Raw genomic sequence first — 24,168 nt, 5'->3', positions numbered from 1 at the left:
CCTAAATAGGATGTGACCTATACAATGTCCTGGTCAATATTTAACGTAAAGTAATATTTGCTGAGTATTTAAAAAAAACAATTGTCTTGTGTGTTACACTCTAATGAACAAAATATTGTAAAAAAAAAAACAAACAAAACAACTTTCATCATTTATGATACACATAATAAAGGCATGAACTCATTCTGACACGTAACATTTTGTATTTACTTTCATGAAACTTGTTTGAAATTAGACTGACAAATATTCTCAGCACAGCCATCAAGATGTGGTCAGTTTTCAAAGAGCACTACAGGTATTGAGTAGAAAAGATTTTATTTCATTTAAGTTTCTATTTACATGCAAATTTCAATCATTATACATGATAATTTCACCATTTAACAAATATCTCTTTAATATAAGGTACAAAAAAAATCATACATACATTTACACATATATGTATTTTTTTTCCACCGTTTACTCACAAATGCCTTATCTAAGAATGTGCATTATACAGGTACAGGCACTTTGTAGAGTAGACTTAACACCCAAAAAGCAACATACCAAAACAAAATACCACTACAATCTCTTCTAAATATTCTGAATTCACCTGTCAGTCTTGATATTGTGAGCATCCACAATACATTCGTCATTAATGGTAAGCTATGGTTTGGATGCATCTAAGATTGATTAAGACAAGTGCTCTCGTCCACATCCTGGTCATCATCTGCGTCCTGCTCATGGATAAAGCTGTAGCGTCGATATACTGATCCACCTCTACTGGTGTACACCACATCCACCTCGTCTCCACTGTCCGGCTCGGGAACACCGTGGGGCATGTTGATGCTGGCGCTGCCACTCAGTCTCTCATAGCTTTGGCCCCAGCAAAGCCTCTTCCTGGCATGAGCTTTGACCAAGGCAAACACGGCCAGAGCTAACCCCAATGCGAGCAGCAGGGCAATAGGCAAGGTAGCTGAAGTGTGCTTAAGAGCTCGAGAAGACATATCGAGGCCTGTTCCATGATCGTCTCCTGGTTTGGGGTGGGGGGCCTCCACACAAAGAGCTGGAATGCAAAATATCCTTTAGTAGATGGTCGCATCCAAAACAACCATTGCTTCCTATGATAAGGCAGGGTCCCTACCTGAGCGGCTGTCACAAACACAGCAGTCAGTGTCATTGCCTCCGGCCTGACAGCAGCGGGCACAGCGGTTCTCCACAGCATGAAGAGCAGAATCCCGGTGACAAGTCAAACACTGGTCAGGTCTTGGACCGGTGCAATGCCTGCACGAGCTGTCACATGGCTCACAGGTTTCCTACAATGGTACAATTTCACAAATGATTTCACTGGACACATAAAATCATGTCAAATGTAGATATTAGGCCTGTCTGTAGTGTGGTCTGTTTGGAAATGAGAGAAAACCTATTTGTAATGATCTATTTTTTATAGCCATCTGTCACTTTATGTTGCTTGTTGAGAAAAAGTTGTTTTATAAAGTAAAACAAACTTTTAGATCTTACCTATTGCTTTATAGGATTAAATATTACTTTTTGAGAAACAATCCAAGGTCAAGGAATGCGTTATGAGTTAATAAGTTAATATCTTATGAAGGCAATCTATCCTGATGAAGTGGAACTGTTTGTCTGGTTACAGTATCCTGGCAACTAAATCAAAATACACAACAAATGTCGTAAAATATATTTCCTTCCTGATTGGTGCATTGAAGTACATGACAAAACATTTTCCCAGCTGAATCTAAACCAGAATGAAGAGCACAGACAAAAGCACAAATACAGCATTTTCTCATGTTATCAAATTATAGAACGATATTAATAGGCCAATTAAATAACATGTTGCCAGGTTCTGTTATCTATTTGGTAAAACAACCACAGTACACCCACTATTACGATATATAATCAGTCGTGTGCTGATTTAATAAGAAATTCATTTCTTTGCACTTTGTGAGAAAAAAAATGGAACCACTCGTTTTTAAACCTAATGCTTTTAATAATGGATCATGGTATAGTGGATAAGACCCATTCACCTTTTCTGAGAAGTATCGGCCTTCCTCACAACGTGGATAGCAGACTTTGTTCTTTAAAGTGCTGCCCCAGTCACACGTCACACATGCCTGTGGCGAGGAATCTGTAAACATACATACATACTCATTATCTGAGAACTTGTGAATGGCCAATTACTATATATTGACACATTGGAAAAATATTGACCAAAGGTGAATGAGAGAAAATAATTGTGCAACTATCTGTATTAAAGCTGCAATCTACCTGTGCATGTCTGACAACTGGTGTGGCACTGTTTGCAGATATCATTAAGCTGATAGAATCGGTGTGGGCAGCGCTCGACACAAAGCCTGGTGCCTTGCAGCTCCAGAAGAGGAGGTGGACAGGCCCTGCAAGACTCAGGCCCTGGTCCAGTACACAGCTTACAGGATTGATCACATTTCTCACAGTGGGAGCCCTCTCTATAGTACCTGAAGAAATGCATGAAATTATCAATATCAATATGTCAGAACAGCACATACATTTTTTTTGCATCGATTCATTTCGGATAAATAAGGTTGTCTCAATTTGTGGAATTTAGAATAATATTTTTAAGTTATGGCTGCTCTAATGCTGAAGAAATTACATAGAAATGGGAAAATACTGGCTTTGTAAACAACTCCAAACAAGACATGCTCTTTCTTTTTTATATCAGTGGATTTAGGGTGAGGAGAAACAGATCATTAACTGAAGTGGTCTTCCATCACAGAGTAAATATTTTCCGGACAGTGATGGAGCTTTCATCTTTGTACCCTGTGGGACAATGGGTGACACAGAGTTGATGGAGATGCAGGTATCCTGCAGAGCAAGTGAGACAGTCTTGTGGCGAGGCTCCAGAGCAGGTGGAACAGGCGTGATCACAAGGAAGGCAGAGTCCAAGCTCTGTTCCGTCAGCATCCTGCTTTGTGTCGTATGTACCAGCCGGACACTCACTCACACAGCTGCTGTCTGGAAAAACAGCAAACACACCAGAAGTTCAAAGTCCAATTTAGAAATACATACAAAGGCACTCGTTTATCTGGACACTTATTTTTTGCTCCAAACTAGTAGGGGTGGGGGCAAAATTTGATTCTCATGAAGATGTTTGATAATAATGTCAAAGGCACAATGAGCAGATTTTTCCTGAAAAAAACAAACAAAAAAAACAAACCCCTACTTAAATAATCCCTCTCAATCATCACTTATGATACACTAGAAGTGGGCAGTAGTGTCTGTATCTTTGGCATGTATTTTCTTGTTTCTCTTCATTTAGCTGTTTTCGGGTGTGGTCTGGTTGAAACTAATCTGTTGTCTGAGTTTGAAGCTCAGAAAGCTTTACTAAATTACCCTGTCTGGACACATATAGACAGGTCCCTGAAGGGCTGATAGTTTTGAGACAGTGGTTTTGCTTTGTTATAAGATTAATAAAAATGCCATTTTACACCTTGAATCACTATTGTATGCATTTGAACACTGGTGGTAAATGCTCACTATAAAGGTATTTGGGGATGGCACAGGTCTGACACTCATCGTTTCCCGGCCCTTCACAGGAGTAACAGTGCCGGTGGCAACCCATGCAGGTGAACTGGTCGTCGTGCAGGTAGGTCCTTGGTGGGCAGTCTGTGTCGCCTGTCACACCGCACAGCAATGTGTTTGGATCCAGCACAAGTCCCTTCTCACACTGGGTGCACTGGTTTGCCTCTGGGCCAGAGCAGCTCATACAGGTCTGGTGGCACTCTATGAAAATTAAACAAATCAGACTGCGTCATGTAACCATACTTCCTTGTCATTACAAAAGCGGGTGTGATCAACACCATGTTTTATCATCTTAAACAAATAATCCAGCTGGACAATACATGGCACTGTAAAGGCTCCAAATACTGTTGATTTAAAAAAGCAAGCCATCATTTTTAATTTTCAATCAACCAGTTCTATTAAGCCAAAGCGCAATGTCTTCCATTTCATAAAAAACAATCTGGCAAAACCTATGTTTTTTCTTCTTTATTATTTATCACTTCAGATACAGTTTATGTGAAAAAAAATTCTCTTTCTATTATTTTTCAGTTCAGCTGTTTAACCTGTTGCTGTTTAACAACTGATGACCTATAACTAAGTGATATATATTTAAGGATATTTCATATTACATTCAATGCATAACAATAACAGTACAGAACAACTGAGTCACTGAGCAATTAACCCCAATAATGAATTAAGAACTGCAGGGTTGTGTAAAACAAGTGATTTGGATGAATTTTAGGCAGATTATTTCCTGTGAAAACTGTATCAGAGGTGAGTTTTCCTATTTTTAGGACAATTTTAACAATTTTCTGTCTTTATAATGTTTTTTTCTTTTATTTCAAGAGTCATACATACTTATTAGACTTCTTCTTGTTTTAACTGCGACTTTTCTAATGCAGGATAAGGTTGTTTAGCGGAGAGGGAAGGCTCTTTGAATATAGCTTGTGTTTATAAAAAAAGAGAAAAAAAGGTGTTTTACACCCATAAAGGGTGGCCAAAGAGGCCTCACAAGCCCCTGTGAAGCTTTGACGCAACCTAATGGGGGTCGAGACCCCCATGTTGGGAACCAGTGCTTTACAGTATCCAGGGTCTGAATTTCAGCCAAAATCTCCAAAACATAATGGTTATTGTTATTTTTGTTGTATTCTTGTTGTTATGAGCCATAATGAGCTGGTTTTAAGTCATAAAGAGGTGATACTTTAATTTAAAATAAAGTTTCCATAGGGAAGATGCAAATTAAACAAATTAAAAAAATAAAGTACAGTGCCAGAAAGAAAAATATGTTACCCAACAGATTGAATACTGCTTAAAAATCTAATCAAGTCACTGATGTATTAAGAGGCTCACCTTGACATTCCATAGCTTCAGTTTCATAGTAAGTCCCAGTGGGACAGTCTTTGGAGCATGCACCTTTATAGAGTTTGGGGCTAAATGTCGCGCAGGTCTCACAGTCATCTGCCAGGGGCCCTGAACAGCTGCCACAGGTCGGGTGGCACTGACCACAGCGGCCCTCCTCCATGTCCTCATAATAGCCCATGGGACAACTAGCCTTACACACACCGTTAAGCATCAGGTAGAGGAAACTGCATTCTGAGATGAAGTAGTAACAAAAGATTTCATGATGTGCTGACATGTCTTAGAAATACATCTTGAAATGTCCTCCACTTTGAATATAATTGCTTTAAAGCTGCCCACACCGCCCATTACTCACTGAAGCAGGTTCTGTCATCTGAGCAAACATCGCAGTGGGGAGAACAGCGTCTGCAGGTCCCATCATCTGCAGGGTATGTCCGCAGTGAACAGTTGAGTCTACACATACCACTCTCCAAGTAGTGGCCATCAGCACAGGACAGACACTGGGACTTGATCCCATCACATGAGGAACAGGAGTTATCACACGCTTCACAGGACCCTTCTGCTGTCTCAAAGAAACCTCTGAAATGACGCAGGAGATTTGTAAAGGCATAAGACGAAAAAATAGTAAACAAAAACACACCATCAACACAAATGATTTCCTTCATTCTACTGCTTTGCCTATCCAATTACTTACTCTGGGCAGTTTGACCAGCACCTCCCCTGGTGGAGAAAAAGTTTATAGCTGCCTTTGGAACAGCTGATGCAGTTATCACTGGTGTCCACGCAGGCCTCACAGTTGGGTGAGCAGTCCTCACACAACTGAGTCGCAGAGTTTGCGTAGGAACCAGACGGACACTGCACAACACAAGAACTGTCCTGACCCAAGAAATATCCTGTGACACACAAATGCACACACACAGTTAAAAAAAAGAACTGGGATATTGTTTTAATTTTTACCATGACTGAAGACAGTAAATGTTTCACCTTTGAAACAAGAAGAACAATCCAGTGCCTGTGGGCCAAAGCAGGACTTACAGGATTCATCACATGCTCGGCATTCATGATTTTTCCCTAAAATAGAAACAATAAACAGAGAACCATATCTAATATATCTAATACCATAAAATATATTGCATTTGACAGAACACAGACAAAGCCATCAAGTCCTGTTGCCCTGAGCATGTGAGCACAGAACTTTGAGAATGATTTTCTTTATCCAGCTTCACCACTAGAGGGAAGCATAATAAGCAGTATATGATGGATGTGGCTGGTGTGTATGAAACCTGCAACATGTTACCTGCTGGTGTAGGAGTCTCTTGGTTCACTGTCAACAAGCTAAAGTGAAGGTTAGTGTATGATGAAATGTTTAATGTTTTATTTTCCGATGGTCAGTTACACAAAAAAATATGACACTATAGAATGAACTATATGCAAAACAAAATGAAAAAAAATAATATATATATATATATATAAAAATGGCTCCTGACAATGAATATCTGACAGTACGATCAGCACAAAGATGTAAATAATCAAACCAATGAGGTAGAAATGCAAACGATCAGCCTGATTACCCTGGTTGATAACAATGGAGTGTTATATTCCAAAGCTGTTGACACAGACACCAAAGGGGAAGCAGTTGAAGAGCCCTGTGCTTGAGGCGGAGGCGCCTTTTTGAAATTACTCCACTAAATTGGCCCTTGAATGAAAAGTGATGCAGCAGGGTGACACAATGAGTTGGAGATCGTCCTTCAGCAGGGTTCAAGCGCCCGTCTCACCGGCAAGCATCCGACCTTGCTTACGTGTCCTTGAGCAAGACAATGATTCCCTCCAAGTTCTGTACTGGCCGCAGAAAAGCAATTACCTCCATCAGGGAATCACCCAGTCAAGTGCCATGTTATTCAGTATAATCTCTGACTCTAGTCACCAAAGACTCAATCATTCTGGACCTTGTCTTGTCTCTGATACGTCAAAAACAGATCCTGAACACTGACAGCTAAGAATTGGTCCTTATTGTGGATGTTCCTCTTACCATCAAAGTATTGTCCCAATGGACAGTTAACCAGAGGGCACTGCCCATGTACAGGAGAGTTCCCACCAAGACACAGGTCACAGTCGGTTGACCGCGGTCCGTGGCATGTCTGGCAGGAGCTGTGGCAAGACTGGCACAGCCACCCACTGGAGTCACTGAAGGTTTGTGGTGGGCACTGTTTAATACAATCACCTCCTGACAGGGCAGAGTTGTACAGAGAGGAAGTGAAAAACCAACACAATAAAGGATATAAGACAGAGTTTATCATTTTACAATTTTAACTTGTATTCATTGAGGGAAGTTTCACTATCTAATGCAGGGAGATCTGATCAGCATTTTCAGGAGGGCAACGCTAAAAATTTGGAAAACACGATGTTTAGAATAAGTACAGTTCTTAATTAAAGCATCTGTTTTTATCTCTCTCTTTCTATCTCTCTCTCTCTCTCCCTCTGTCTCTCTCCCTCTCTCTCCCTCTCAATTCCATCCAACTGCCCAGGCACAAAACAATGACCTAGATCTTTTTTAAACTGGACCTTGTAGCTGAAGAAGAGGGAATGAGCTTATTTTCTATGATTGATGCAACCTGACACATTTTTCAATCGCATGCCCATAAAAATAGGGACCTGAACGTATTAAAATCACCTTGATAGTGTGGTTGTGTGCTTGCTAATCTTTTTTTAAAGAGCTACAGGCTTTACTTACAATCTCAAAGCCTGTACTTAGATGCCCATAGAGAACACCACCTCGCAACACACTCCTAATTCCTTATTTGCATAAACCATACATTTGCATATCTCATGTTACAGATTTGCTGACACGAACATGATTTGCAATCCAAATGAAGACCCAGGAGTGACATCATTTTTCTTTAAGAAGGATGATTGATCACTCCTACATGCTCTGTGATTTAAGAGTATATTAAAGTCAAACTCTACCAGTACTGTGAAGGATACAGCCTGAATTCTTCAATATGCTAGTAGAACATAGAAATAATCTTTCTCTGTTACCAGTACCATTGAGGTAGTAGCCAGTCTGGCAGGCGAGGCAGCGTGTGTTACTTCTGCAGTCTGAGCATGGTGCTGGACAGGAAAGACACACACCCCTGCCCCAGTCCTCATAGGTGCTCTGGGGGCAATGTCTGCGACACTGGTGTCTGAAACTGCAAAAGAAAAGGTTAATTCCATTTATAGAACTTACTGATATCCCTAACAATCAACACACACTATGTCTAAAATTAGGCTTCGCCCATAGTGCAAACATGAGAAAATGTCTCAATTTGGTGGAATAAAATAAGAACTACATTTTGAAGCCAGTGCTCTAAAAATCAAAGCCTGATATAAAAGAATGCATGATTTTAATTGTGGTTTTAATAGGTTTCAGTAGGGACATTTTTGTTCTGGGTTGCTGTATTATGGCTACACAATTACACTTATGACAGCTGAAGTTAAACTTCCAAAATTTGTAAAAAAAAAAAATTCCCCTGTCAAAACATATGCCATATGCATGAACACAGCCAAAATGTCCCTATTAAGGCACATTGGTTAAACAAAAGGAGGCTCTTTTTTCTAAAGCAAACATCCAAAACAATGTTGTTGATATATCAAAGCCCCAGAGAAAACTATTCTGGTTGAATAGCAAGTTCAAAGCTTTACAGTGAATGACGAATGACGTTGCTGCAGGCAGCCTTTGCTCTCATGGATGAGTCTCAGGCTAAATGAACTGAAACCAGAGAAAGGACAAAACGCAGCACATGCAAGAGGCAATCATGTACCATGTCAGTCCAGAGCACACCTGCAGATGTATTGTTGACTTCAATACAGTCCTCTGTCAAAAGTGTGCTCAGTCAAACATCATTAGGGATGGCAAACGAAGAGCAACACAAAATGTAGGCTGCTTTTCTTCTAGCTTATCATGGTTCTATTCTCTTCTTAAGGCAGAAAGTTAATTGGTGTTTTATTTGTAGCCCAGAGGCATGGGGAGATTTCTGTCATTAACCTGTCCTATCAGTCCTTCGGGACTTAAATGAGCTATTAAACATGAGATGGCTGTCCTAAAAAAATCTTGCCTAAAGGAGCTGAGATATTAAGTTGCAACGATAACATAAAACACTAAAGACAGATTGATGCCTACTTTACAGACTTTACACTCTAAATGAAACAAGCTCAACAGCAATAAGCCACTAACTTGTATAGTACAACATCCTCCGCTGCTACCTCCCTAAATGAGAAAATCTGACCACTGACAGCCTAAGCTGCACTTCCTGCTGCGTTGCCGTGGACTTGGTGCTAAGATGCGGTGGTTGTTTGAGAAGGAACAGCTGGAGGCGCCACACTGCATCTATCAACTTACTCACAATAGCAGCTGGTGCAGACCAGGCCCCGTCTCTGGCCTGGAAACAGTACACTGCTCAAGAATCTGCAGAATCATTAAGAATCCCTCTGTGCAAATATTAGACTGTCCATTCCAGGAGAACACATCAGGATTACCAAAGCAACTTTTGTTTGGGCTTTAACTCCTTGAATTATTTAGGAAAAGGTGAAATATGCTGTAGGTAGTCCTTAAAATTAAGAAAACTTGAGTGCATACACTGTAGAAACCATATTAAGAAGGAATCACAGCAATTTCTTGGTTTAGCTGCACTGCAGCACCATCGAGAGGGAGATAAATGTCAATAAATACCAACCATCCATCATGCTGTGACTCTTTTCAATAGCAGTGTTTTATGCGAGAATAACATTGGCTCCACAGCTTCACAGTTATGCCAAAGCTGTCTGGCTTAAACATTTTTCATTACTTCTAGCAAAACCTCAGTAGTGGGATTTCTTTAAGTGCTGGAAGCTGTCACAATCTATCATAGTGAGGTTCTCCCTGCAGTTCATGATCACACCATGCTCTATTGGGTTTCTGTTATTGGTGTTTGTCTCACATGGTAGATGTAATAAGTACTGCTGCCACAAAAATTACAGAGACAACCTGTTGTCCTAAATCTCTAAAACCATTACTGTTCAAGTAAAAGTAAAAGTAGATTCGCGGGAGAAGACAGAGCATCTCACTGTTCCTATGTAACAGCAGTAAGAAGAGGTGAATGCAGTGAAGCAGTGGATTTTCCTTCAACCCTCCTCCGCAGTCAAGATGGTGCACCCTATATAATCACACCCGCTACTGGCTATGCTTTCCACTTATAGTTGCTCTCTTTCTCTCTCTTCTTCTCGCACACAACATAAAAAACACACTCTGTTAAGTATCACTGTGAAGCAGACCACTCTTCTGTGCTCAAACCAAGGCTCGGGTAACATTGTAGGCAGGTAACCTGACTCACACAATACTAAGAGGCCTAAACTCGGGGGAGAACTACACAATTAGAGGTCTGTTCTACCTCTGTAACCTGTTACACAAGTGATTATCTGATATACACAGATATACAGGTAAAATGCAGTTTCTTGTGGCATGAAAAATATTTAATAGAATTTATGGAAATGTATGGTATAATACACATATTTACACCTCACCCCATTTACCCATGTGTGTTCCTTTTTTCAAGGTAATTTTGAGGTTAAATATTTCTTAGCATGTTTGATGTCCATGGTTTAAAACCGCTTAATAAAAAAGTATGAATAAATCATGACACCATGAAAAAGTGATGTCAATGTTATGTCAAAAAGACAATACAAACAGATTTTACTGTATTTATTACTGCTGAAATTATCTGTGGAGCAACAAAAAAATAATCAGTAAAAACTTTGATACTTGATGACAACATTTTTCTTCTTTGTCTTCATGACTCTAAAACTGAATGTCTTTAGATTTTGGACTTAGGGTCTGGCAAAAGAAGAAATTTAAATATGTCAATTGGGCTCTGGGACACTTAAGTGTGTGTTTTTTGGACATTTTAATTAATTGAGAATACAACAAATTAATCCTCATTAATTGTTAGTGGCAGCCTTAAAATAAAATTTAAGCTTTCTAAAATACTCCTTAAAAATGAATTTGATATTATAGCAGAAAATAAGTAAGGACAGAAAAGTCATCTTTTCAAAAGATAATTAAAAAATGAAAAAAAAACAAAACAAAAAAACAACAACTCACAGGAAGTAACCTTCAACACAGCTGTTGCAGATCTCAGGGTCCTCTGAAAGAGAACAGGTGATTTATTAGAAGTGACAGAGAGTAGCAATCTGCGTTGTGCACCACTTTAAGCATTGTTTTAAAAAACATTGTCGATCAAATCACATAAGGGTTGGTAGCCTGCATACAACATGCATGTGTGATTTACCTGTGGAACATGTTTTGCAGCCCATCTCACAATCAATGCACTCTCCTGTATCAAGGTCCTGCACCTGCCCTGAAACACAGACACCAAGCATAATGAGACTGAATGTCTTTCTCCAACGCAGCAGCCAACTCAGAATCTCTGCTTTACATTTACCTATGTTACAGGACGCCGTTTGGCAGACCCCATTCTGGAGTTTGTAGTGTTCCCGACATTTCGCACATATGTTGCCATCTGTGCAGAGTTCACAATTGGCTATGCAGGGCAGACAGGCATAGTGACCCCTGTCAGGATAAAGTCCCCGGGGGCAATGTGTCCGACACCGACCTTGGTAGAGGAAACGTTCCTGTCCATCTTCATCTGAGGAGGAGGAGGTGGAGGACACAGGGGACTTGTTAACATAAAGCATACCCTAGTTTTTTCCTCTGATGAAAATACCATTAGCCGTACAGAACTCTTGCCAGGCAACACCTTTTCCAAAAATCTCGGACTCTTCCGAAAGTGAAAATCAATGAGCTTCTCCTAATAAATACAGAGGCAGAGCCAAATGGGTCTGATAATGACATGGTATGAAGGGATGATGAAAGGACATGCTGCCAACTGTGTGAAAGGTTTAGTGCCTTCAGGACATTACAGCATTGACACATGTTGCAGAAATCAGAAATATTTGATTGAAAGGAGAGAGAGAGGTCATGTGGCTTGACAAGAGACTCAGTAACAATTATTAGGAAATCGTGTTTGATTTCACATACATATGTAGTTAAAACAGAAAATAGTGGCTGAACAAATGCATGTCAAAGCCATGAACAACGTCATCAACTGATGGCTGCAGCCCAGGATGTTGACTGTAGACCTGCAAATAACATAGCACAGACTGAGATTACTTCCTGACTGATGATGCTCCAACTAATGTAAACGAGGGCAATCAGAGGCAGGGGAGAGATCAGAGCTATGGGCAGAGACAGTCTTCTGTTGGCCCTGATGATTAAGGCCAGTGGCAGGTGGCCACTGGCCTAGCTGTGGCACCTGAGGCATTTCTGGAAGCAGCTGAGTAACAGCATTGTCTCATCTGCTCAGTGCTGCACAGAAGACGTGTGAGACAGAGAGGAGAGGGGCCACAAGCTGCTGCTGTTCTAACCCTTGCACTTCCCAGAGACTCAACCTCAGCACGCACAGAGAAATGTGACTTTTCTATGACAAAAAAACACAGAGCATGGAGAAAGGGAGTAGAGCTTTTGGCTTTTGATGTTTGTTCCTGAAAAAAAAAAACACCACACAAATACACAGTGCACACTAGGATCAAATACTTACTACTGTAAGTATGTATTGAAGTCCACACAAGAAGCAATGTACAGTGAGACAGTCAGTAAAAACTGAAATGCATTATTGTGGCAATGTCACAATATAAATATTAAAAGAAATGGGTGTGGATTTGTGTGAGGGAAAGCAAAGGAGAGGCTGGTTTTGCAGGTTAAGCCCTGTAAACTGCAACAGTAATACATCTAGCCCAAGGGGATATTTTTTTCCTTTCTCTTTGATTAACAAAGGCCCTATTCTGACATGATCAGATTACACTGTGAAAGCTCAGGAGAAAAATGATCACACCTTCATTTTTGCCTATTTCAAAAGGTGCCTGTATGAGAGAAAAAGCCAATCTCTGTTTTAACAAGGGTAAATGGTAAACCAGAGCTGAATGTCCCTCCTCTAATTCAGAAGCCTTTAGACAACTTTGCTTTGGTAACCATTAAATGGTGGCTGCTTTGGAGAAAGAAAAAAACTCCACCTCCCTTTCAGCTTCAGATTAATCAGTCTGTGACATGGCTTTGTTTTTAATCAGGCATCCATAGAGCCAAGACAAAAAAAAATCAAAACAGAGGAATTATACCGGCCTAAGCTCATGCAGACATTATAAGAAATGCAGATATGTGGAACTTGTCAGAAAATTAAAAAATGGACAGTGTCTAACTTAGACAAAGCCTTTTATTTGAGCTGGTGGTGATTTATGTGTTGTCCGTCCAGAACTAGGCTGTACAACGCATTACGCAACTCCATCACACTATTTGAGGAAAAAGGGAAATTAATACATTTTTAATTCGCACTTTTCCTCTGAAAAAAGGCCATCTATGATTTTATCCTGCCTTAAAACTACGTGTGCAGGAAATCTTTACTCACCAACTCCACAGGTAGTGCATTCAAACAGCTCATGCCCGTCGCACTCAGAGCAGGTGGGATGACAGAGGACACACTGGTTCTTCAGCAAAAACTGTCCGCTCGGACAGGGTGATGAGGGTTTACATCCAATAAATCCAACACAGTAGAGAAAGATCAGAAACGCGGTGACGGACCTCATGGCTGTTCCCGAGGACTTTCACTGGAAGTGAGAAAAACAACTGTCTCCAAAGACGCAGTGTCCGTGCAGCAGGTACGCTGGCAGATCGACATGGAGCTCTGTGACACCAACCCAGAAATAACTTGCAGGACCACTTCGCTCAAGTGAGGCACTGGACAATGAGCGTGGACTGCGGTCGGCATTTAGTAAATGATCCTGGGAAGAAAAAGAGAGCAACTCATTGTGTGTGTCTCAACAGATAAATAGGGAAACTATTTACAATGTAAAATAGCCTTAATAAACCATCACACCATACCCTTTCCCCCCACAAACATTGTTATATAATTGAGTGTCTGTCTCTTTGAAAAGGGTTTGACTCCTTGTTCAGATTTCTATTTAAAAACAGAACTTCCGGTTCTGATAACACTTTACAAACGTAAATACCTCATAGACATTAACTTACAATGTGCGGTTAGTTTGTTACTAAAATATGCATGGCTTAGCTATAACTAGGATAAAACGTTTAAAACCGGAATGTTTAGGTAGATGTCGTGTGATTTATGTAAATAAAACATGTGATGGGTGTGTCAGCTGTCAGGTGTGTTCGACTCTGGTGTTAGATTTAGTTAGCTAGCTAACAGTAGCTCTGTTGACATTATAGATAGCTGGGAATTTGATTTATTAGTGGTTTACAGATGTATTTATTTTTCTGAACCGGTAAAAGAAAGAAGAAAACACAATCCATATGTGATTGTTGCTAGTTTTACAAGCTCCTTTTTGGGGACTATGTTGCTTGTCGAATGAATGCTATTAGCTTAAATGATGCTAACAGCAGCCTTACCATCATTGTAGTTTGCAACTTACATTCAACACAAGCAGTGGCGGTTCTAGACCAGTTTTACTGTGGGGGCCAAGCAGGGGCCAGTGTTTAATCAGGGGGGCACATTAAAAAAACGGCGGAGATGATATTTAGGCATTCAAAACCTTTATTTTAGCTTATTTAAAAATCTAATTTAAGTATATTTGGAATACACAAATACACTGATTGAAACAATGAGACTTACCAACAATAATTATTTTTGTATGACAATGACATTTCTCATTTTTGTGCACAATTACTTATTTTTATTTTGAAAGTGCAGTCCAGTGAGAATGATCTTTTTTTATATACACTTTTATTGCACAATTAAACTATCATACAATGGACACATTCTGGGTTCCTTTTGTGCACAATGAGATATTGTTTGAACAAAAAATAGGTAAGAATTGTTCCGTTGTTCATCGCTATAAATTGATCATTTAAATATTAATATGACACAGGGGCCACAGCAGGGGCCAAGGGCTTCTTCACAGGGGCAGTGGCCCCTGTAGGCCCCTGTGTAGAACCGCCACTGAACACAAGGCTTTGTTTTCTTCACAATGTAGAAATATGAAGTCTAAAGCCACTGTGTGCTATATCGTCAACCTGTTAAAATAATCGCCTAAGTCATTTTTTCAAGTTTTGCAGGAAACACAAAAAACTTCACCAAAAGTGTAAGATATGACATTTATTGATTGTTTGACTCAAAAAGGATGTAACAAAGGATGGCTTTTGGCTTAGTAATAACACTGTGTAAATTATGTAACTTAAGAGAAATAAATGACATGCCTTTGTGACTTAAGCAAGATATGGTAACACTTTATTTTGAAGGTGTCTACATAAGAGTCACACAAGCCTGTCAGAAACATGACATGACAAGTATCATGAGCATTAATGTTACTTCAAAGTGTCTTTAATGTTCATGACACATCCCATGTCATGTTTATGACTTGCTCATGTCACTCTTATGTAGACACCTTGGAGTTAAGTGTTACCAATATTAGTGTCAACAATAAAACAGTGATAAACTAAACTGATAACCAAACAATCTCCCTCTAGCTCTTCTTTGCTGGGTTCTTATCTGATGTCTATGAATGTGGCAAATTGTCAAAGAAGTGATTATCTTAACGGGGTAAAATCACATGATCTGATCAACTGAGGATGTAGGCGATTTTACCATAGGCGTCATGAGGAGATGATTTAGGCAAAAAAAACAATGCTGACAAAAAATGACTTAGGCGATTATTTTAAGTGTGACGATATATGCCTCAGACTAAAAAATCAAATGACAGTGGTTTGTTTTTGTTAAGGCACAGCGGCCTCTCGCGGCTCCTCCGCGGATGTGTCTCGGAGGGCGTGCGGTTCACCGGCCGACGTCACGCGGCAGCGGCTGTCGGAGGAGGCGTGGTTTTGTTCTGCTGCAGCGGAGAAATATGACATGGGGATGAGCGAGAGAGAGAGGGAGAGAGTGAGACAGCCTGATAGGAATTAACGGTTCGTCAGAGGTCTGGACCGACAACCTTATGATGGGGGAGTAATGACTGAAAACAGAACGGTAAGAGACAGACCTGTTTCCATTTCATTTTTCTCCACATACAGCGCGACAGGCCGATTCAAGGCTCATTTGATAGTGAACACAATAGGCTACCACTGCAGACAGGTGCACCTGCCTTTATGCGAGTACGTGCTTCGATGCATTAAACTTCAGGTTCCGTGCGAATACCTTTTTATTTTAGGTCGAAGGCAAATGCATCGAGGCCACAAATCTCATCGACGGTTTGGGATGAGCCGGAGTCTGAGAGTTAAATGCAGTAAACATGGATGTGGTCTTCAATCTGTATGCTTAGTCACAGACCTTTGTGATGTAGGAACATACAGTATCAATGTAATATATATCTGACACAGCTGAGTATATTGTGTGATGGAGGCTTATCCTAAAACAAATATCCTTTTAGCTTATTGAGGCTATAATGCTTTGAAGGCTATGGTTCTTTTTTACAGACATGGAATATTAATCACCACAGTGTATTTTGGGCCAGATGGCTTAAAATTGTAGATGGTGATGGAATACATAACATATATATGTCTCATATAGTAAATCACAGCAGTTTTTTACTATTGATCTTAAAAAATAGGGCACGTTACAATAACTGCCAATATCACTGTCTGGTTTAATTCTGGTACCCATATACGCTTCTTATATTGTTGGCCTGGTTCACAATATCTGCCAACTACGTCTGCCTGTAAAGATGGTGAGGCCACTCATTCATCGCTATGGTATTTTTAAAACCATATTCATGCCCCCTGAAAAAAACCTACATTATAAAACCTTTAATCATTCATCATTTATATCAGATTAGATCAGATTTGAGCTGGGTACATCACTAGTGAAATTAACTGCCCCTCTGGTCATTTGGAAGACGAAGATTTACCTCAAATCAAGTTGCTTGCTGTCCAGCCATTACAACTTATTCTGCCACCTATTAACCCTGTCTGAATGCTTCTCTAGGGCATACAAGACAGGCAGATGACAGTAGTCGGGTCTGATTTGGAGACAGCTTGAATAGACGGGGCAGAGATACAAAGCAGGGCCCGTAGCTGCCAGGCCAAGCCAGGCCATGCCAGCTCCACAGAGGGCTTCAGTGCAGCAGGGCACTGGGGAGAGGGCGCTTGGCACCTGATCAGTTACCACAGTGAATTCTGTTCCTGTCACTGGCATTTAGCTACAGAAAAGCAGAGCAGAGATGACGGTTGTTGTTGAACCCAGTTGGGCTTTCATGTCACTGTGGCAGGCCTGCTTTATCAAAGTGCTTCTCGACTGATACAAAATGACATTCCTTTGCAAACATCTGTGCCAGTTGCCCACTACGTACTTCAAAAAGCCAAGACTAAAACGGTACACTCATAAGCTATTGTGTGAAAAAACAAAACACTAGTTGCATTTTTAGAATTCAAGTTTACATTACTTATTTTGCACCAGAGGACCTAGCATGAGGTGTCAACTGATATCATTAAGCAGGACAAAATAAATCATCTTGCAGACCTTGAAAAGCACCTGCAAAGCGGGGTTAAATCTCCTGTTTCCTCTGACAAGAATTCCATGTCTCCATGCCTGATTCCCTTAAAGTTTAGTCCTCCAGAGGACATGAAATGAGTCAAGTGCCCATGGTAATCATGGCCCAATCACTGCATGGCTTTGAAGTGGGCCCTGTTCTTCAGACATCTCCACAGGTGGGGTAGCAATGTTAAGTGTTCTGTCTGCAGGCAGAGGGAGGTCAGCTAGAGGCCATGGAGGCAGGCACAGGGGCTCCTCTCACACATCAAACCTGGGCAGGGTGGACCTTTTTAGGAGTCACTACACTGTGGTCGTACGTGAGTCTGTGCACTGGCCTTAATGCTGGACACATACTTTTGGGAAAATTGTCTCCAAACCATTCTCAAATGTGTGTTGTGAATATGTGGCAACATGAAATATACCTCCAAATCACAGACAAATTGAGTCGTAAGCCTTGTGCCATAAAGCTGTAATAAATCCTCACACCAGTATTCCCTTCCATGCTGTGGTAAACGCCTCAACCACAGAAGTGTTGTAATAAGTTCACTGCAGAAACCATTTAACCATGATTTATGAACTTTTTATAGTGACTCTAGATTTGACAGTGTGTTTACATTAGTTTTTTTATGATTAAATTGCTATAGAGGTACATGGGATCCTAGATATCTTGTAACCTTAGCCTGAAGGGACCTATAAGTTTTTTTAAAGGATGTTTGGATGCCTGGAATTTAGCCTGTTATCTTTGTAAGTTACTGTAGCTAGACAAATCCTTAATTGAGCCACAATGAAGTGTAGATGGCGCATAGTCCCCTTTATCCTCAATGTTGTCCTAATGAACCCTTTTTTAAACCAGCTGTCATAAAAGAAAGTGACATATAAAGGGAAACTCCTCACTTTAACAAAATATTTTAAGATATTTGGGGGGCTTTCCCATTAATCACTGAATGCAGAAAGTTTTCATTGAGCCAGTATCTAACAGGAAGTCTATTTTACGGCGCTTTTAAGTCACACTTGCATCAAAATTCAATCATAATCGCTCCTGTTTGATTTCTAAAAGTAGGAATGAACATCCAAGAGGACAATCTAGTCCTTTTTTGTCTGACACTTGAGGATTAAGTCACTGAAATCAGATGTTGAAACTAAAACACACCTGTTAAACACACAAATCACGAAACTAAATTCTGTTGAACACATTTAACTTACATTTAACCAGATATTATGCTGCATTAAGAAGATGATGCTCCACCACAGAGCTATATGAATTCTCACAGCCTATATGCAACTTTCACTTTTTTTGATTGCACCATTATATAAATGTTTATTTCTATATTTACCAGTCTGTACTGCCCTTGAAGACACCGTAGAGTATATGTGGTTATGGCTATTATGATATAACAAAGATAGCAGGGACCATTTAAGTTCCACTTAACCCTAAAGTTTCAGATGATGTTCTGTGAGTGAAACCCTCAGACCGAAAGAGACCACAGGTTGTATGTTAATGCTAGTCTTTCTCCAAATGTGGCAAAGTCATCTACAGGAAGTGGATGTTATGTTTTGCCAAGAAAACGTCCTCTGTGGCAGACATAGCTTGCGTATGTGTCGTGTGCACGTTTGTCCGTGCCTCCTGCACCTAACTGCATTTGTGTTGCTTCACTTGTCTGGTGCTGTGTCTGGGAGCAGGCTGGCTGCTGGAGACGTCTGCCATTGTAACATTCTCCCCACAAGGCCCAATGGGCACAGCCATCCCCTGTCCTGCCTCGAATCAGCAAGGGAGCAGTTTCCAAATCAAACAGAACACTGTTGCACAGGATACCCTTGGTGACTCAATTTAGATTCATGCAGGCCCACAGCGTAGGTCATTTTCATTCATTCAGAAAAAGAGGTCAGGCCTCGCTGCAAAACCCAGCTGCATTTGTTGAAAACTCAGTGTATCTCCATTTTGTCTCACAATTTATATCCGCTGAAGATATTAAAAGGGAAATGCAGGTTAGACGCCACCCTGCAAAGGAGCATTCTCTCTTCTACGTCATCCATTTTCTTAAGTAGAGAAAACAGATGCTCTGCTGTCTGTCACTGTCACTGCCCTTTCTTTCATCTTCACTCCATAACATATCTCATCAAACGTTTAACAAAACCCTTTCACAGAACATTGGGGAGTAAATGTGCCATTTTTCAGTTAAAGTGCTGTATAATTTCTCTCATTGTTGTCGTCTCCTTTCTGGCCAGGACGAAGGAGAGATCTGAGATGATTCAAGAGGGTCAAGAGTTACAGTAGCTTATATTTTTGTACACTACATTGATCTTGTGAAGGTTTGCAAGGAACTAATTTTAACGTCACCCTTTCTTAACTGTCATACAGTTGCACGTGCTGTACATACGTTCTGAGTTATTCATTTCATGAGAATATGTGGTGGAGGTCTGCTATGATTATTCACCCTGCAGCTACAGTATTTTCCACCCACTTCTTTTGTATGGTTCTCCCACACACTCTCATCCTGTAGGCTTATTGGCCGTCCCCCCACCCACATACTTTCTAAACTGTAGGGTATGTACCCCGTGTGAGGTCATTGTATATTTAGATTGTGTTGGATTTTGAATAACAAGCTTGACTGGTTATATGTCATAAGAATAAATCAGACATATGTGGCGTAAATCACCATTTATATTTATACAATCTGTTTGCATTGAATGATGCCATTGGACATAGAATGCACAGGTACCCCATCCTTAGCTTGACTTGGTCATTAACATTTTGTTAACATCAACATACGCATTTTCAAAAGCTGAATGGAAACAGCAAAATTAAAACTTTCTGGATTGCACAAAAAATATACTCTGCACAGGGTTTTTTTTTTTTTAAACTTCAACAATTGAAACACATGGCTGAATACTCCTCTCTGTTTGTCTCTGCCATCTAACCATTGTAGATGGGTTAGATGGCCAAGGCGACTTCATTTGTTTTTGGTTTACAACCACTACTTCTACTCTAATCCTTACTGGTGGATTACAGTCATGTGTAGCCTATCGCGTCAACTTCTGATGACACTAAATTATAGTCACTTCACGATTAAATGGAAACACGACTAGTGAGTGCTTAATGTTACACAAGTTATTCCAACTAATGCCTAGAAAAAAAACAAAAGATGGGATAAGATGCTGACACTAAAATCTAAAATTCTTAAATGATAAATAATCAAAATAGTGGTATATTATGTTTATTTCTTTGGCCCTGATGTAACAAACTTAATTTGCTCTCAACTAGTCAATTAAAAGCGGACATAGTATGCCAAAAATCCTCAACTAAACGAATCAGACCATGGGCTGTACCGGATTAGTAAAACCCTCTAAACAAATCAACTCAGATGATTCTACAGTACATTTTTAGTGAACACCCTTTGAATCATAGAAAGGAAACATCATCATCAGTCACTCCAACATGATTTATGTCAGTCACTGATTCTGGTCTGAGTATGACACATCTTTCCTCCGCACTGTACCCACACCCACTGTAGCTGTTTGGAGAACATGCATCAGACAAAGTGATTAAGTCCAAGATTGTTTTGTTTTTTTGTCATCCAAGAAACCAATGTAAAAGTTTATATCAAAGCTTTTGATGAGCAGGCTCACCTCTCACAAGGACAATTGATGTGTTTTGTTTCTGTTTGGGGCTCAAAGTCCATCTTGGTCCTGGGTAATGGGAGAAAATGACACATGCATCAGATTGTATCTGCACTTCTTTTGCACCTTCCATTAACTGTTGACTTGTGCTCTGGTCTACTATCCTCGACAGGCACAGTTTGGGTGTCAGAAGAAATTGGCTGTTGCAGTTAGCATCCGTTCCATTTGGATAGCTAATCGTTCTTTCAGCCAAACTGACCACATTAAAGTGCCTGAAGCACTCGGGCCCTGCGGTTGAATTCATGGCCATGTGTAGCTTCCTTTAACAAGTTTACAAATGTCAGACGGTGAGAGAATAAGTGCATTCAGTCAGGTTCTTCTGCTTGGTAAAAGCACAGTGCTCGGATCATTGTTTGGTTTGCAGCTTGTCTGTTTGAGCAAGATCTTATGTACTATATATGTTATTTGAGTCTCAACAATTGTTAGCTTCAGAGCATTCTTCTATTACTTCTCATGTGAGAAGTCACTAACAGTATAATGTGTTCACTGTTTATCAGGAAATGTGTCTAACCTTTTGTCTATAAACCCAGGGGCAGCGTCATAAGGCCAATGGTTTGCTTAAACCAGTTCATTGAATTTTGAAAATTGTTTCCTTGAGCATTCCTTTTCAGAGATATGCAAATAGTTTTCCCTTTAGCCAGTAAACATGCATGCCCCTTAAAAAAACTATCCTAAAACTATAGCATGTAACAATCCATTGACATTGTACATAAAACAAAGACTGGCTGAAAGTGGCTTCTCTCATGCGCTTCCTGCCCACCACTGAAGTGCCTGATTAAACCACAAATAGTCCAGATGTTCCAATTAGGAAAGTGTATTGCAGAAAATCTGGCTTGACAGGGTGAATACAAAGCCTATTAAGAGATATCTGCATATGAATGTAAAATCTGTAGGCAACAGGAAAAGATTTTTCTATTGTACGTTCAGGTTTTGGTTGTAGTCTGTTTGTAGTCTGAGTAGTATTGCCCAATCATTTGGCTTTGGTTGAATGCAAGTTTGCAGTCTCTGTTGAGAGCAAATGAGGTGGAATAAACTGGCCAAAATGCAATCTTTGGGCTCATCTGCTATATGCAGACATCTGTTTATTTGCCAAAATGTCTTCTCCACCTAAAACACCTATTGATGATTGATTGACTATAATCAATGGCCAACTGAAGTAAGAGGATGTCTCTGCTTTTATATCCATTATCCGGATATCTGTTGGTTAAACCAGAAGCCCAGAAATATTGGCTCTTGCACTTTGAGGCTAAATCATCGATTTTTTCTTTGTATATGTGTGTGGTTTAAATAGATGGATGCACACAACAGTCAAAAACAAAGCAGTAAAACCCGAATTGGAACTTAATGGGCCTAATACTGAAACTCAAACTGAATAGCACCTTCTAGGCACCTTCTACAGCACCTGAACTACACTGAGGGGACAAAATGCACCACTGTAGGCTGGGGGATAATAGTCCAAACTCATGGCTATAATTATGAATTTACCTTTAAGTGACTACAACCACCTCCAAATTACAGTACCACAGGTGTCTGTATCCTTAATACCGCTTTGCTATGTAGACCTCTAGTGGGGCTAAGTACCTTGCTTAAGGACGCCCCGAAGCAGCTGCTGACTGAAAGAAGAGCTGCAGCCATTCAGTATTTCTGTTAAGTGGCAACTAGTGCACAAGTGGTAAAAGATCACTGCAGCATTCTTGTGGTATAGCCAGAAACATATTTTTTTTTATTCAAGAACCTACTGGTTTATGGCTTTTCATGTCTTTTTCTTTAGATACTAAATTAAGAATAAGGTTATGTGATATTGCCCTCTCCACCTACTTGAGTGTTCCCACGCTTGCAGTCAATCCAACGCTGTACAATACAGGTATTGTGAGATGTGCAGCCAAAGATATAACAGGTGTCAAAACAAGCTTTTTTAGCATTGCCTTTCTCATTGGATCTGTGGAGATAATGAGATTCTTATATTTTGGGGTCAGTGTAGGGCATTGTAGCCGGCCTATGAGTGAAGCAGAGTTCCAGCTGAATACCACAAATTCCTTGATATCTCTGAATATCTCAGATGCTTGTTCAGAAAAAGCTACCACTGTATGTGATCTAGCCAACCTGACATTGTGCGCTGCTTTGCAGTAATCTTTTTTTTCATGGTACCAAAGTGAAATAATCAGGTTGACAAGAGAACATTAAGTACTGTATAGCTGCTTAGTTTAGCTATATATGGCTGCGTGTGTGTGTGTGTGTGTGTGTGTGTTTCTTGTTTTAAGTAGAAAATCTGGATTCAGAGGAGACATTATTATAACCTACTGCATACTTCCTTTGGGCTTCAATATAAAAATAACATGTATATGTACCTCACCCCCCTTATTATCACTGACCTGTAGGTGATGGCAAAAATCTCTGCAGACACTCTCTACAGCCTATCAATCTACGATCATACAGATATCTTCAATAGTCGAGCTTCATGTAGGTCTTTGAGCTGGCGAGGACGGCGGAGGCAAGCAAAAGATTCTGTGTGTTCAACACTTGAGAGGACACCCTCCCTCAGCACAAACTCAAATAGGAAACACCAGCTGGCTTCAGCTAGTTGGTCTGTTTATCTCACGTGGGATTAGAATATAAGTATTCAGATAGCAAGCAGTTCTTTATGTCTCTTCTGTGTATATGTAACGTCCTAGCTTCCATGCTTGGAACCCCCTTTTCATCTATGTTATTAATACACCTGACACTGGCTGCTAAGTGTGTAATTTATACCCGCTGCATGCTTTTTTCCCTTTCTTTGGCATCTTCTTCAAATCCGAAGGGCAGGGACCTTCTTCTTTGCTGAGGCTGTGCTCTCCAGTCACAGCTGTCTGCTTCTGGCATTCTGTCGAAAAAGGCCCAGTCGGAAAAAGCGGTACTAGCCGCTGTGGTAGAGGGAGCTAGAAGGACTGACATTTTAAGGGGTTACGATCTTGTTCTGTGCCCCTCAGCAACCAGCTCTTTGTTTGGGTGCACGCTGCACACACAGCTGAGCTGCAGCTCTGTTAGAATTGAAGGTTTGACTTGAGCATAAGGTCAGACA

General features: G+C 40.3%; 2 protein-coding genes across 3 annotated transcripts in view; one reads left to right on the top strand and one right to left on the bottom strand.

Moving 5' to 3' along the window:
- Nucleotides 1-298: 298 nt before the first annotated feature.
- On the bottom strand, nt 299-23,558 carry LOC131973438 (proprotein convertase subtilisin/kexin type 5). 2 transcript variants are annotated; one of them, XM_059335439.1, is made up of 17 exons: nt 23,483-23,558; nt 13,362-13,734; nt 11,346-11,549; nt 11,193-11,261; nt 11,006-11,048; nt 7,933-8,078; nt 6,920-7,114; nt 5,875-5,961; nt 5,585-5,783; nt 5,246-5,469; nt 4,882-5,124; nt 3,508-3,753; nt 2,790-2,985; nt 2,263-2,468; nt 2,022-2,122; nt 1,121-1,292; nt 299-1,042 (listed from the first exon to the last, which is right to left on the bottom strand). In XM_059335439.1, exons 2-17 carry the CDS (start codon nt 13,537-13,539, stop codon nt 660-662), a joined length of 2,892 nt encoding a protein of 963 aa, XP_059191422.1. In that variant the 5' UTR covers nt 13,540-13,734; nt 23,483-23,558; the 3' UTR covers nt 299-659. The 2 variants fall into 2 exon arrangements, with proteins under 2 accessions (XP_059191422.1, XP_059191421.1); XM_059335438.1 differs by lacking the exon at nt 23,483-23,558 and having other exon boundaries at nt 13,362-13,813.
- otud7a (OTU deubiquitinase 7A) overlaps nt 15,694-24,168 on the top strand; it is a 42,539-nt gene continuing 34,064 nt past the window's right edge. The window contains exon 1 of the mRNA XM_059335441.1: nt 15,694-15,932. The gene's annotated coding sequence lies outside the window, so the exon portion shown is untranslated. The remainder of the gene's footprint in view (nt 15,933-24,168) is intronic.

This window comes from Centropristis striata, chromosome 6 (genome assembly GCF_030273125.1).
Source record: "Centropristis striata isolate RG_2023a ecotype Rhode Island chromosome 6, C.striata_1.0, whole genome shotgun sequence".
Lineage (NCBI taxonomy): Eukaryota > Metazoa > Chordata > Actinopteri > Perciformes > Serranidae > Centropristis > Centropristis striata.
This window is presented reverse-complemented; position numbering and strand designations above follow the sequence as displayed.